General features: G+C 34.8%; 1 protein-coding gene across 7 annotated transcripts in view; it reads right to left on the reverse strand.

The window, feature by feature from the left end:
• The window catches only part of EIF5B (eukaryotic translation initiation factor 5B), a 68,365-nt gene that overhangs the window by 10,101 nt on the left and 41,268 nt on the right, over window positions 1–16,996 (reverse strand). For all 7 annotated transcript variants that reach the window (XM_030838810.3, XM_030838815.3, XM_060309375.2 and 4 more), the window contains 4 exons: window positions 9,630–9,737; window positions 9,342–9,452; window positions 6,901–6,968; window positions 6,196–6,337 (listed from right to left, as the gene is read on the reverse strand). In XM_030838810.3, coding sequence (XP_030694670.1) covers window positions 6,196–6,337; window positions 6,901–6,968; window positions 9,342–9,452; window positions 9,630–9,737 — 429 coding nt within the window. The remainder of the gene's footprint in view (window positions 1–6,195; window positions 6,338–6,900; window positions 6,969–9,341; window positions 9,453–9,629; window positions 9,738–16,996) is intronic.

A 16,996-nucleotide genomic window follows, 5' to 3' on the forward strand; every position in this document is an offset into this window, starting at 1 on the left:
AAATCTTCAGTCACTATGAGACAATATTAAGAGAAGTAAAGTCCTAGAATTCTATCAAACACTTAAACAAGGAAAGAGTAAGAAAAGAGAGCAGAAAAATAACTGCACAAGTAATGACCAAGAACTTTCTAAGAAAGTCAAACTCAAGTGGGATAAATATAAAGAAAACTATTATATAATCTCACTGACAAAACTCTTAAAGAAAAAGTCTTTTTAAAAGCAATCAAAAAATCCCACATTACATACTGGGGAACAAAGAATGAGTAGAGATAGAAGCCAGAAAATGAAGATGATGAAGGAAAAAAATATTTTTTAAACCTAGAATTCTATATCAAGTAAAACTATTCAGAAAATATTTTGACCTAAATGATAAATAAAAACACAGTATGTCTAAGCAGTGCTTTTAAGCATACCTTTAAATGCTTACATTAGAAAAGAAAAAAATATCTGAAATCAAATCATCTAAGCTTCCATCTTAAGAAACTGGTAAAAGAACAATGAAGACAAATGTAAGTAGAAAGAAATGATAGAAATTAACCCTGAAATCAATGAAATACAAAACAAACTAGAGAATATCAATAAAACCAAAAGCTGGTTCTTTGAAAGACACAAATTTCTACACAAATTTCTATACTGACAAAAGTAAAAAGCCTAAATAACCTAAACTTAGCTTAAATTCCATGCTGATGGTGCTTTACTAGTGAATCCTATCAAACACTTAAAGAATAATATCATTTCTACACAAACCCTTTCAGAAAACAGAGGAGGAAATACTTCTCAACTCATCTTAGGAGGCCATTACTCTAATAGCAAAACCAGACAAAAGATATTAAAAGAAATCTACGTACCAAAATCACTCATGAAAATCTCCCCCCCAAAATTAGCAAATCAAACCCAGCAATATATGAAAAATATATCATGACCAAGTGGGATTTGTTCCAGTAACGCAAGGTTGGTTTAATATTTAAAAAATCAATAGTAAAGAACAAATGGTGCTGGAACAACTGGACGTCCACAGGCAAAACACTGAATACAGACACAGACCTTACACCCTTCACAAAAAAATTAACTCAGAATCGATCACCTAAGTGTAAAACACCAAACTCTAAAACTCTTAGAAGATAACAGGAGAAAACCCAGATGACCTTGGCCACAGTGATGACTACGGAGATACAACACCAAAGGCATGATCCATGAAAGAAAGAACTGATGAGCTGGACTTAATTAAAATTAAAAACTTCTGTGAAAGAGAGTCAAGAGAGTGACATTACAAAGCACAGACTAGAAGAAAATATTGGCAAAAAACCACATCTGGATAAAGGAATGGTATGTAAAGTATACAAATAACTCTCAAAATTCAACAGTAAGTAAACTAAGAATCCAATTTGAAAATGGGCCAAAATACTTAACAAAAAACACCTCACCAAAAAAGATACAAAGATGGCAAATACATACATGAAAAGATGTTTCGCACCTTTTGTCACCAGGAAGATACGAATTAAAACAAGATACCACTACACACCTATCAGAATGGCCAAAATCCTAAAGCACTTACAATAGCAAATGCTGGTGAGGATGTGGAGTGACGGGAACCCTCATTCACGACCGGAGGAAATGCAACATGGTGCAGCCACTTTGGAAGACAGTTTGGCAGTTTCTTACAAAACTAAACATTCTTACCATACGGCCCAGCCATCGTGCTCGTTATTTACCCAGGAGTTGAAAACTTATGTGCACACAAAAGTCTACAGCAGCTTTATTCATAATTGTCAAGACTTGGAAACAACTAAGACGTCCTTCAGTGGGTGAATGGATAAATAAACAGGTTCATCTAGACAATGGGATTATCATTCAGTGCTAAAAGAAATGAACTATCAAGCCACAAAAAGACACGGAAGAAACTTTAATCCATATTACTAAGTGAAAGAAGATAATCTGAAAAGGCTACATACATACTGTAGGATTCCAACTATATGACTACTCTGGAAAGGGCAAAACTATGGAGACAGCAGAAAAATCAGTGGTTGCCAGTGGGTGGGAGGTGGGCGGATGAATAGGCAGAGCACAGAGGATTTTTAGGGCAGTGAAAAGGCTGTATAATTCTATAATGGTGGATACATATTATGATACATTTGTCCAAACCCACAGGATGCACCACACCAACAGTAAATTCTAAGGTAAACTACGGGTTCATCAATTGTAGCAAATGTACCACTTGGGTGGGTATATTGATAATGGGAAAAGCTATGAGTGTGGGGGCGCGGGGGATATATCAGAAATCTCTGTACTTTCCCCTTAATTTCTCTGTGAATTTAAACCTGCTCTAAAAAATGACATGTTTTTTAAATAGCAACAAACTTCTCACACCCTCAACAACATGGATGAAGTCACAGAAGCATAATGTTAAATGTAAAAAGCCAGACACAAAAGAACATATTCTGTCAAATTTGATTTACATGAAGTTCAAGAAACAGGCAAAACTAACCCATGGGCACAAAATTTGGAACAGTGGTTGCTATGAGGGGCTGGGGATTGACTGGAATGGGGCATATTGGTACTTCTCGGGTGATGCAAAGTCTGATGTCTTAATTTGGGCTGTGTAACAAGGATGTATATACATTTATCAAAACTCAATTTCACACTTAAGTTCTGTGCATTTCACTGTATATAAATTTTACCTCAATTTTAAAAATAAGGATATAGCAAATTTACAGAAAGCATAAAAATATTTATGTCACAGCTTTTCCACCTGGTAATAATAATTAACCTGTTTTGAACCCTTACTTTGATCAGATACTAGTCTTAACACTTGACATGTTTTATCGCCTCTAATTCTTACAAAAATCCAGTAATGCTCTGTTTTGCAGGCAAAAAGGGGCTAATTAAGGACCCTCTTTATACAGTTTGAAGTGCCAAAGCCAGGATATGAACCCAAGATTCAAACCCTGGAAGCCAAGCTCTTAACCACTGTCCCACTCTGCTAACTCAGAGCTCCTAGGATGTAGTTTCTCTGGAGACAATAACGAAACTAGAAAGAGCAAGTGACTAAGGTAGTGCCTGCAGAGGAAGAGCAGACTGAGATCCTGTTAGACTGTCATCTTCACTAGAAACGTTCTAGGAATGAAGAGCAAATGGAGATTTCCAAGATACAACGAAAACTGCAATCTTAGGGTCACCGTGCCTGCTTAATCCAGATTTGCCCACCACTGGCAAATCCACACTCAAGTCAGAGGTCAAAAGCATAGGCCTGTAGAGAACTCCTAAGGGAGGATGTGTCTGCGTTTGAACAAAGTAACTATAACTTTAGAAAATAAATGAAGATTCGAAAATGACCTTCATAAATTAGAGAAACTGGATTAAACACAAACAGTTAAACTCCTAGAAGAAAACAAAATTAACAAAATGAAGTGGAAGGAAATGGTCTACTAGGTGTGTACACTGTATAATAAAAGACTCGGAAACTTATAAGCTCAAACTGAATTAAAGCAACCCATGAAATCTTCTCTCTCCAAAGTTAATACAGTAGTTGGAAGTAATACATGCCAAGTGCCCATTACCTACTAGGCACTCAGTAAATTCTTGTTATTGCTATTTAACAGGATTCATGACTTAGAAAAGAGAGAAAACAACCCTATCTCTGCAACTGGTACAGATCAGAGCTTAATGAGAATTGTCATCTCTCCTTTAAAAAAAAGTGACAAACTTAGAAAGCGTTCAGTTTACAAAGGTCTTCTAGTGAAGCTGTGGCTGGGAAGAAGGCTTAGTGGTCAGTCTCCTCTAGATTTGTCCAAACCCACAGAGTATACAACACCAAGAGTGAACCCCAATGAAAACGATGAACTCTGGGTGATAATGATGTGTCCAAAGGAGGTTCATCAGTTGTAACAAATGCACCTCTTTGGTGGAGGACACTGGGAACGGAGGGGGTTGTGCGTGTGTGAAGACAGGGGTATACCGGAAATCTGTACCTTCCCCTCAGTTTTGCTGTGAACCTTAAAGTGCTCTAAAAACAATAAAGTCCTGATAACAAAAAGTAAAGCCCCTCACCCCCACAGCAACAGCAATTCAGGCTGTTACCGAATAAAGGAGAAAAACCACATAAGCATATCAAGAGATGCAGAATGAGCATCTGACAAAAATCAACAACCATTCCAGACTTAAAAGAAAAAACAATACTAAGCAACCTAGGAATAGAAGGGAAATTCCTCAGTTTAATAAAGTGCATTTACATCTGACATTATACTTAATGGTAAGTATGGAGAAGAAACAAGGATGTCTGTCACCACTTTTATTCGACATTGTTCTAGAAGGTCTAGTTAGTGCAATAAGGAAGAAAAACATTTATAAATTGATAAATTGATAAAGGATACAGATAAGGGAAAAAGTGTAACAGTTTTTATTTGCAGATAACATAATCACGTATATAGAAACTCCCACCCGAGCTACAAAAGCTACTAGGCCTAATCAGTGAATTTAAAAGGTCACAAGATAATAAAACTGGAGCATATTGTCAAGACAAAGTAAAGTAAAGTAAATGTAGAGACAGACATCATGTTCACTGATTGGAAGGCTCAATTTTGTTAAAATGTCCATTCTCCCAGAATTTATCTACAAATACAACCCCAATAAAAATCCCGGAGGGAAGAAACTAACAAGCTGATTCTAAACTTTATATGGAAATTCAAGGACCCTGAAATAACCAAAACAATTTTGAAAAATAAAAAGTTGAAGAACTTAACCACCACCTGCTTTCATGACGTTATTATGAACCTGCAATAATCAAGACAGGGTAGCAGTGGCACAAGGACAGACATATAGGTCAATGGAAGAGAAGAGAAATACTAAGAACAAACATGTACCTACATGGTCAATTAATTTTCAACAAAGACTGCAAAGTAATTCAATGGGGAAAAGAATAATCTTTTCACAAGGGGTTTTTGAAGTAGATATACATTTGGAAAAAAGTTAACCTTGACCCTACCTTACACCATGCACAAAACTAACTTAAAAACATCATAGATCTAAATGCTGAATATCTAGAAACACTGGAGAAATTTTTCATGAACTTGGGGTGGGAAAAGATTACTTATATAGAACACAAGTGACAAATTATAAAAAAAAAAATAATTTCTCATAAATTGATTTTGCTAAAATTAGAAGTTTCTGCTGCTCTTCCAAAAACCTCATTAAGAAAATGAAAAACTAAGTCCTTGACTATAAGAATATATCTGCAATACACATAACTGACAAAGGACTTCTATTGACAATATAAAGAACTCTTAAAACTGAATTAAGACAACTAACAATCGAATAAAAATGAGCAAAGGATTCTGAATAGATACTTCAGAGAGACAGAGATGGAACAAGTACATGAAAAGATGTTTGATGCCATTAGTCATCATGGGAATGCAAATGAAACCAGTATACTTTGGCACTACACACTCATTAGAATGGCTACAGGTAGGGTTAAGTGTTGGCAATAATGTGCAGAAACTGGAACTCTTCCAAATTGTGGGTTAAAAAATGTAAAATGGTACAATCTCTTTGGGAAAATGTGTCATTTTCTCATAAAGTTGAACATATACCTACCATATGACCCAGCAATTCTATTCCTAAATATTTACTAAAAGTAAAGGAAAATAAACGTCTACACAAAGACTTGTGTAAAAATGTTTATAGCTGCTTCACTAATAACCTAAAATTGTAATCAATCCAAGAATCCTTCAACAGGTAAATGGATCAAGTGTTAAGATGTATTAGCCAGATGATGAAATATTACTGAATAATAAAAAGGAACAACCTATGACCTATGCAACAACACGGATAAATTTATATTAACATGAGTAGTGAAAAATGCCAGACTCAAAAGATTATACACTGTATAATTCCATTAATATGAAATTATAAAACAGGCAAAACTAGTCTATGGCAGCAGAAAGAAGGCTGGTGTGTTTCGGGGTGCAGAAGGGGCACACTGACTGTAAAAGAACATGAGGGAACATTCTGGGAATATGGAGGTAAGTCTATATTCTGAATGACGGTGGTTAAATGTGCGTATAATTTTGTCAACATACATTGAACTGTACACTTAGCGTTAAGTGCATTTTCTTACATGAAAGTTATACTACATTTTTTTAACCACAAAAAAATAAGAAGCATATTTTCACAACTTAATTTTTCAGAAGGAGAGCTTACCTTATTGAGTGCAACAATGAAGGGACATTTTTTAGATTTCAAAAGGTTGATAGATTCAATTGTCTGGGGCTCCAAACCGTGCATAATATCAACAACTAAAATGGCAATATCACAAAGAGAGCTTCCTCTGTTTCTCAGATTACTGTTGGAAAAGAAAAAGATGTATAAATAGAAATCTTGCAATTAATACTTTTATTTTAAAAACTTAAAATTTTAATTTCTTTGTAAAACCTAAACAAAAAAGAACAAAATGAAGTACATGCATTAAATTCAAGTGCCATTAGCCCTTAACTTGCCAAATGCTTATCTGACAGTGAATTGACATCAGTTGGAATGACTTAGTTCCAGAAGTTACTCCATTATTTCTGCCAATTTTACTGACCAAGTTTTTTGCGCTAAGGAACATAGCCAAGAGGTAACAGGACAAAATTCCACCTGTAATGGGTTTCATAGGAGATAGACCAGGTATGTATTAGGATTTGCTCTTTCAAAGTGGAAAAGACTTCTCTCTACAAAAAACAAGTATCCAAATAAAGTACTACTAAATCAGTGAGGCACAGATGAGGATTGGCAGTTACAGGGAGCACAGACCTCAAAACAGTACCCCAAGACTAGCGACTAGTTAGAACTCCTCACTCACTGAACTTTGAGACTTAATGGTTTCAAGCAGTTTGCCTGATGACAAAAGACACAAATCATTCTTACCTGAAAGACTCATGCCCCGGAGTGTCAATAATCAGCATTCCTGGAATCCGTAAATTCTCTCTATTAAACTAGAAAAGGTGGGGGAAAGTGGAGAGCTTAACAAAGCCAAAACAATGAAAGCTTCTTTACAAAACAATTATTCTGCCATGAAAACTTCAACATCACTTCCTTTTCCAAATGAACTGTTTTAAAACTGTTTCAACCAGCAAAGCACAACAGTTAATATTTTCATTAATATAAAAAGGAATTTTTCAGAAAAAAAACTGAAATGAGAAAATATTCCCCTTGTTAAAGTTATATAACTGATGTAGTCCTTTGAAGTACAGATTATTAGTAAGTGACATAGTAAGTGACAAATGACAGAGTAGTCATCCGAGAGTGATTATTTATAAAAAGCTGACACAGAAGAAGAGGTTCTCCGTATCTGGAAAATGTATCCGGTCCAATTTTAAAGCAATTCTAAACTCTGAAAAATATCTCAAAGCATGTTTTAAAGAAAATTTACCACATCAACTTAAAATATTAAAGAATAAGTTCATACCCTGCTTTATTCAAATACTATCCTCAACACTTGATTTTCTGGACAAAAGCACACAAATGAATGGAAACAACATTACAACAAGGCAGATATGGACGTCCTCCTTTAATCTAAAGAGTAGCACTGACCAACAAATCTCTCTCACACATACACACACAAAACTTTTTTCTTTGCTTATCTATACTTTTGTCAATCTTCAAATGATTTTCCAAAATCTTATCCAGGGATCTAGGTCAAAATGATTCAAATGCAAAACATTTCAATTTTGCATTCTGGTGGTCTTAGATCAAAATTCACCATAATTATTTCCACTTCGCTGTCTGGAATACAAACAATATAATGACAATTGCCATATAAAGGTTATCCTGAGAACTTTCATACAGGCCTAATAAAAATCATGCTTTTTAACTATGTGCTAAAATAACACCAGATTTAGAGTCTGGAAACTGGTGGAATAAGCTGTTATAAACTCCCCAGTGACTAGCACAGAAAAGTAACAGATAGAAACAACAAAAATAAAATTTAAATTACAAATTCAGAAAACTGTAATTCAAGAAAACTGTCCTAAAATAAAGATTTTAAACTACATACTGAAATGGAACACCATATAACTGGAAAACTGACCCAGAACAACCAAAAGCAAGATGCAAAAAGACTACATAACTTTATACGAGGATGAAAACCAGCTTGTAATCAAACTTGCAATGCTTTATGTCAGAAGAAATTGGAGTAACAGTCAAGATACTTAAGGAAAGAAAATGTGAACCAAAGATTTTACATGTAGCCAACTAACTTTCCAGGATGAAGGCCACAAAGTAACTCTTAAATATTTAAAAAACTCAAGTAATATTATTCCCATTACTCCTTCTTCAGCAATCTACCAGAAAACAAGCTGCATAAAACAATTTCAAACACACAAAACAAAAACTGAGTGATAAGCTCACAGACCCTTTCTATACACAGAACTGAGACTAAATAAGGAATGAAGAGAGATACCAGCATGTAATAACGTGCTATGTGTTACATCAGACAGCACGATGTAACCAAACACAAATAAGACTACTAGAACCTGTATCAAAAAGACTCAGAAGCCAATCACTGGGCAAAGATGGAACTATCTCAGCACAACAATAACTGAAATGGATTAAAACACGGTAAATAGGGACTTCCCTGGTTGGGCAGTGGTTAAGAATCCGCCTGCCAATGCAGGGAGCACAGGTTCAAGCCCTGGTCCAGGAAGATCCCACAAGCCGTGGAGCAACTAAGCCTGTGCACCACAACTACTGAGCCTGTGCTCTAGAGCCCGCGAGCCACAACTACTGAGCCCGTGCTCCGCAACAAGAGAAGCCACCGCAATGAGAAGCCCACGCACCACAACGAAGAGTAGCCCCCGGCTCGCCGCAACTAGAGAAAGCCCGTGAGTAGCAATGAAGACCCAACAGCCAAAAATAAAAAAAAAAAAAAAGGTAAGAAAAAACACAGTAAATATGTTGAAATCCATGAGTTTATAATAATATAATAGCAAACCAAACCAATCACTCTTTATTTTAAGAGCTGGTTAATAAAGGTGAAGGATCAGGCATTTATTCTGCCTTTCCTCCACATCCCATCACTCAATGACCAAATAGTAGATGAGGACTCTATAGAAGTAATCAGATGATGGGACTGGAATATCAACATTTAGAGATTACTTCACTTCATAATAGTGACTGCCTCTTGGAGCAGGAGGGAAGGAGGACTCCTACAACATTTAATGGTTTATGTCTTTAAAGATGGCGTGTGTTAATTATGAACGGTGAGCATATGGGTCTGTTATACTATTCTGTTCTTTTTTCTGTGTTTGAAATAATTTATACGTTAATTTTTGCCAGAGATTAAATCACATGAAATACAGTGTACTTACATTTTTAATCATCTTCGTTTGTTCATTAATAGCTTCAAGAGGAACATTGGTGGCACCAATCTGCTGCGTAATACCACCTGCCTCACCATCTTGTACATGCGTGTGACGGAGCTGGGATAAGATGGCAGATTCAGATTCAAATTTCAAAATGCAAAAAGAAGCAAAAGCAATAAGAAAACAGCAGCTTGTAAACAGAACTGTCCATGTGTGCTATGGTTTCTATTAGCTTTTTATAAGGTATCATTCACTTATTCAAAAAGTTATGTATCAATGCACACATTTTCTTACTTTATCTAGAATTTTTGTCTTCCCTGTGTCCACATGTCCAAGTACACAAATAACAGGAGCTCGTAGCTTCTCTGTATTTACGTTTTTACTATGTTCAAGTCTCCGTTTCTAGGAATAAAAAAAAAAACACAAAATTAAATACTATTTAAAACACTCAGTACCATCTTCCTTTAAATTATTTTGCCTTTGCAAGGGAATGCCACAACCTGCATACAGGTTTTGCTGCTTGTTTTGCTGCTTTAACTACATGTAACTGCATTTTACGATGTGAACTTTACAACCTTTGGACAAGGAGACACCTGTTTATAAGAGATTTCTGAGCAGCACTACTAATTATGAATAAGAATGGTGTAAAGTGTTGGCTCAAACTTTCTGAACACTTTTGCACATGGTTAATTTAATGGAATATAATGAATAGAAAAAGGAATTGATCATTTTGTCACACTTACTATATAGTACAACCTCTAACTTACGTGGAGGTTTACATAGAAAGAGGTATACACTAGCATTCCAACACTTTCATTAGAACTTAAGAATTGTTAAAAATTTTAAAGCAATATATTTCAAAGCTGTATCCAGTGTACAAATGCTATGTCTTTTCAATTAGGACATGGTTACTGCAAGCTTCAGCCTGACACATCCAAATGACACTTCCTACCTTCCTAAGTAACCACTAAGTATGAGAAAGCCTGTCCTTGAACTACAATGTATTTACTGTATCATTTACTTCTAAATACTTCAGCTTTCTGAGAACCAAACAAAACACAAGCTAGCAGTTCCTCTTTAAAATGACAGCCTTTGAAGTACAGTAAAGCTGGCATTCAAATGAAATAACACTTTTCACAAAAAGTCTGAAGCAATGTCATTTACAAAACTATCACTATTTTCCATTTAAAAAACCGTTTTTCTAAGAACTCTTTCATTTCTACCATGACACTGATTCTTTCTATAGAAACTGTAATGAAAAGACATTTTGGAATGGCAAAAGTGAGACGCAAGTATTTACTAGCGAAGAGTAGTACACAACAGCGTCACAACATGTACGACTCAAAAGCAAACGGGACCTTAGTTAGAACTTGATATGGTTGAAAACTGCCTTTCTCTCCCATACTTGATGAAATGCTGAAATTTTCTGGAGGGCAATGTAGTATATATAGACCACGACTCAGAAATTCTACCTCTAAGTATTTGCTCTGAAGCAATGACAAGTATACAGAGATGTACAGGTGTACAACAGTTTGCTCACTGGAGTATTTATAATAGCAAGAATCAGTAACCACTTAATCTTTAGTGGAGGATTTCTTAATGAGTGTTTCCAAAACCCCAGGGCTGATACCTATCTGGTTGCATAGAATCATATAGGTATCCTATCCACAATGGAGAGTCTTACTTAGGAAGTCTGTGGTGAATGTCAGAAAATTATAGTATATAGCAAGGTTTCAGAACCATGAAGTGTGTTATGGACTGAACTGTATCTTTTCCAAATTTATACACTGAAGTCCAAACCCCCAATGTGACTTATTTGGAGATAAGGCCTTTAGGAGGTAATGGAAAGGTTAAATGAGGTCCTAAGGGTGGGGCCCTAATCCAATAGAGCTGGTGTCCTTATAAAAGAAAATCAAAAATCTTTCTCAGCACTTACAGGGGAAAGGCCATGTCAGGACTCAGTAATAAGGTAGTCACCTGCAAGTAAGGAAAAGAGTCCTCACCAGAAAACAGCCCTGCTAGCTCTTGAATCTTGAACTTCTATCCTCAAAAACTGTCAGAAAATAAATTTCTGTCATTTAAGCCTCCCAGTTTGCAGTATTTTTGCAGTATTTTGTTGTGGCAGCCCAAGCAGACGGATACAAAGTTAAATTAGGATCCTTCTATAAAATGGAAGACAACATGGAGCTGTTAAAAGGTGTTGTGAGGCAGGACTTCTTAAAGGATGGAATGAGGAGGCTCAGCAAGTCCTCTCCCTAAAAAGAAAAGATAAAACTAGACGAAATGGTTGAAACAGCCACTTAAAGACTCTAGAAATTGGCCAACAGCATATGACAAATTGAGAAACATTTAATTCAAGAAAATCTACTGACCATCAGTAAGAGCAACTGTGGAGTTTCAGACTGGAGTTGCTCCATCACACTCCTCTCACTCTCACAGCTCCATGGGGCAGAAGTGATATGAGAGAGGGACGGGGATTTCACACTGTAGGGCACTGCCAAAACCAGGAGTGACCCCAATGGCAAACGAAGAGATAAAACTAAAATCACAACTAGACTAAGGCCTTGATACTGGTGAGACAAGAGATAACCAGGAAGATCAGTCAGACATTTAACAGGGACGCTTGTGGAACAAGACTGACAAACCAGGCTTTGATAAGATACTACTAATCTCCGGTGGTCCAGAAGGCTGTGCCCCTTACAAGGTTGTCAGAAGAGACCAAAGAGGTCCTTGGTCCTCTAACAAGAACTTAAAAAATGAAAACAAACAAAAACAAAGAAAACAAAACTGAGAAGAGGCATCAGCAGTTGCATACAATAGAAGCCAAAGACATAACAGAATTAGTCCACCTGATTCACTAGGCAAAAAAACCAAAAAACCCAAACTACCACATTTGTAGGAGCTAACAGAATTCAGAGTGGTCAACAGAAACTACCTCTGAGAGATCCAGATTTTGGACTTATCAGACAAAGACTCAAAAACAGGGAACCATGTTGAAAGAAAAGTGTGATGATGACTCATCAAAAGAGGACATCAATAAATAGAAAAAAAATTATAATTAAAAAAAATAACTTGAACATTTTGGAGTTAAAAAGTTCCGTAACAAATTTAAAAAGTCACTGAAGGGGCTCAACAGTAGCTATAACCTGGCAGAAGAAAGAATCAAAGAACTTAAAGATAGATTAATAGAAATTAAACCGGAATGAAGAAAAATGGACAGAACCCTGAGAGATCTGCAGGATACTCTCAAGTGCACCAGTGGAGTTCCAGAAGGAGAGGAGACAGAGAAATAGGCAGAAAGAATATCTGAAGAAATAATGGCAGAAAATGTTCAAAATTCGACAAAAAACATCAATCTACACATCTAAAAAACTCAATAAACTCCAAGTAGGATAAATACAAAAGATAGCCACACCAAGACACAACCTAGTTAAATTGTTAAGAGCCAAGATCAAAAAGAAAATCTTGACAGCAAGAGAAAAATCACTCCCTGTGTAGAAGGGAACCCAAATAAGAGTTAACAGCTTAATTTTAATCATAAGCAATGGAGGCCAGAGGCAATGCAGTAACACATTCAAAGGACTAAACAAGAGAAAAAAATTGTCATGCAAGAATTCCGCATGCAGCAATATTATCTTTAAAAATGAAGGTAAAATAAAGAATTCCCAGACTTAAAAAGACTAAGGAATTCACTGCTAGAAGATTAGCATGATGAGAAATATCACAGAAAGTTTATCAGGGTGAAATGAAGTGACACCAGATGGTAACGAAAAGCCACATGAAGAAAAAAAGGGTGATGGTAAAAGATGATTATATAGGTAAATATAAAACACAGTAAAAATTACCTTTTTCTATTTTCTTCTCTTAAAGGCTGATTTAAAAGATAACTTCAAAAATAATTCTAAAGTTGTATGCTTGATCTTATAACAGATAAAGATGTAACAAATATAACAAAGATCAAAGGCAAGGCGAGGGAGGTACTGGAGCTATACTGTAGCAACAAAATGACACCAGCAGAAACTCAAATTCATAGGAAGAAATAAGGAATACTAGAAACGTTAATATTTAGGCTAATATTAAAGACTATCAATATATTTTTCTCCTTTCTTCTCTGAATTCCTTTAAAAGATGTAAGATCAAATAAGACATTAATAGCACCACTGTTTTATTGGGTTTGTAACATTTATAAACATAATATATGTAACAATAATACATAATATATGTAACAATAATAGCATAAAGGAAGAAGAAAGAAATAGATCTATATTGGAACAAAATCTTTTTTTAAGTAGAATTAAGCTACTAATAATAGAAAATAATAAGTTAAGATACATATTGTAATGCCTAGAGTAACCATGAAGAAAATAACTTAAAAAAAGAGAAAGACCCAAGAGACATGCAATATGTAGAAAACAAATAGCAAAATGAGAGAAGAAAATTCTATCACATCTATGACAACTTTTTTCCATTTCCTTTTTCTTTTGCCCCACCAAGTGGCTTATGGGATGTTAGTCCCCCAACCAGGGATTTAACCCAGGCCCTCAGTAGTGAAAGTGCAGAGTCCTAACCACTGGACCAGTGGGGAATTCCCCATAATAACTTTAAATGTGAATCAATTAAATGCTCTTAAAGGCACATTGTGTGACTGGATAAAACAGCAAGATTAAAGCACATGCTGTCAGCAAGAGACACTTTAGAGTCAAAGACACAGACATAAACTGAAAGCATTAAGACTGAAAAAGACATACCATGCAAATGATAACTATAAGAGAGATTCATGGCTATGTTAATAATACACAAAAAATGTTATTAGAGACAAGAGACATATCTGTATCCTCAAGAAGATATAACAATTATAACCCCATACAAACCTAACAGAGACCCAAAATATATAAAGAAAAAACTGAAAACATTGAGGGGAGAAATAAAATTCAACAATAAATTTGGGAACTTCAACAGCCCACTCTCAATAATGGATAGAAAAACTATACATAAAATGAGCAAATGTATACAAAATTTGAAGAGAAGTATCAACAAAACTGACCTAACTAACACCAGACCCACCAACAGCATAATCCACATTCTTCCTAAGTACACAAGAAACATTCTCCAGAAGAGACCATATGCTAGAAGATAAAACAGGTCAATTACTTTAAAATGACAGAAACTATACAAAGTATGTTCTCTGACCACAATGGTCAGAATTTAGAATTAACAGAAGGAAAATAAGGAAAATCCACAAGTATTTGTAAATTATAACAATACACTTCTAAATAATGCATGATCAAAGAAGAAATAGTAAAAGTGAGATTAGAAAATCTGAGTTGAATGAAAACCAAAAAAAGTCAAAATTTGTGGGATGCAGCTAAAGCAGTACCTTAGAGGGGAAATCTGTAATTGTAAATGCCTATATGATGTGGAGAAGAAAAGAATGGTCTCAAATCAATTATCTACGTTGTCACCTTAAGAAATTAGCAAAAGAGGAAACTAAACCCAAAGTAGAAAGAAAATAATAAAGAACAGAACAAAAAATCAACTAAAAAGAGAACAAACAAAAATAAAGAAAAATCAATGAAACCAAAAGTTGGTTTGAGATGCTCAAAAACATGGAAAACCTTTAGCCAGACAGACCAATAAAAAAAAAAAAAAGAGGAGACAAAGATCACCAAAATTAGAATCAAGAGGAGACACCACTACTGACCTTACAGAAACTTAAAGGACTGTAAAAGGATGCTATGAACAACTTTATGCTCACAACTTAGATGAAAAACAATAATTAGAAACTCAAAAATTACTGATAATGACTCAAGATGCAAAAGAAAATGACAATACAATAAACTGAATTAGTAATTTTAAAATCCTCCCCCCCAAAATGCTTTATTGATGAATCCCAACAAACATTCAAAACAGGAAATAATATAATCCTTCACAAACTCTTGCAGAAAGTAGAGAAGGATGGAACACTTCCCAACTAATCCTACAAGGTTAATATTAATCTGAAATCAAAGCCAGAGAAACACATCTTAAGATAAGAACGTTACTGATCCATATCCTCATAGGTATAGATCACAAATTCCTCAACAAAATATTACAAACGACATCCAGTACCATATAAAGAGGATTATATACCATGATCAAGTGGGATTTATTCCAGGAATGCAAGGTTGGTTGAATACCAATTAACATAATACATCATATATCAATACAAAAAGGGAAAAACCTATCTCAATAAATATACAAAAAGCATCTATCATCCACTCACCAATAGAAACTCACCACAAACTAGGAAAAAAAGGGAATTTCATCAAACTGACAAAGGACATCTGTGAAAAACCCACTGCTAATATCATAGTTAATGGTGAAAATCTGAACATTTTCCCCCCAAATACTGGGAACAAGGCAAGTATGTCTGTTCTTACCACTTCTATTCAACAATGTATTGGTCTAGCCAGGGAAATAGGGCAAAAAGAGAGAAATAAGCAGCAGTAAGTTTGGAAAGGAAGAATTAAATTGTCTTTGATAGATGACATGACACTGATTACAGAAAGTCCTAAGCAATCCATGAAAAATTACTGGAATAAAAAAATTTCAGTATAGTTGCAGGATACAAAATCAATCTATAAAATCAACTGCACCTTTATACTGACAATGGAAGATTAAATGAAGTGACTCCATTCACAAGAGCATCAAAAACAATAAATATACTTGGCAATAAATTTAACAAAAGAATCATAAATCCTATACTCTGAAAACTACAAAACACTGCTGGATGAAATTTTAAGAGATATAAATAAATGGAGAGACAGCCTATTTCCATGGATTGGAAGATTTAATATTAATAAGATGGTAATTCTCCACAAAATTGATCTACAGATCCAATGCAATCTCTATCAAAGTCTGAGTAGACTTTTTGCAGAAACTGCTGACCCTAAAATCTGTATGGAAAAGCACGTGACCTAGGATAGTCAAAACTATCTGGAAAAGCAAGAATAATGTTGGAAGACTTACATTTCCCAATTTCAAAACTTACCATAAAACTATAGTAATCAAAAACAGTATGGTACTGATGTAAGAACAGATATACAAATGAATGAAACAGAACTCAAAAGTCGAAAAATAAACTCTCACATTTCTGATCACTTGATTTGTCGAAAATGACAAGGCAACACAATGGGGGAAGAGTAGTCTTTTAAACAAATGATGCTGGTTAAATTCATTAAAAAATGATGTTAGTCCCTTACATCACACCATACAAAAAAATTATCTTAACATAGAGTTAAAGAACAAAAAGTATAAATTTTTAAGAAGAAAACACAGGGCAAAATATTCATGATCTTGGGTTAGGCAAAGATTTCTTCAACACAACACCAGAGGCATGCTCTAGTAAAAGAAAAATTTAATAAACTGGATGTTAACAAAATTAAAAATTTATGCACTTCAAAAGAAACTTAAAAAATGCAAGGAACTCTTACAACTTAATAATAAAAAGACAAATTCCAAAATTTAAAAATGGACAAAAATTTGAATAGATGTTTCAACAATGAAGATTATAGGAATGGCCAATAAACATACAAAGAAATGCTCAACATCATGGAAATGCAAATTAAAAACTGCAATAAGATATACTACTTCACATCCTTTAGAACGGTTATAATGGAAAA

The sequence above is a fragment of the Globicephala melas genome, chromosome 12 (genome assembly GCF_963455315.2).
Source record: "Globicephala melas chromosome 12, mGloMel1.2, whole genome shotgun sequence".
Classification (NCBI taxonomy): domain Eukaryota; kingdom Metazoa; phylum Chordata; class Mammalia; order Artiodactyla; family Delphinidae; genus Globicephala; species Globicephala melas.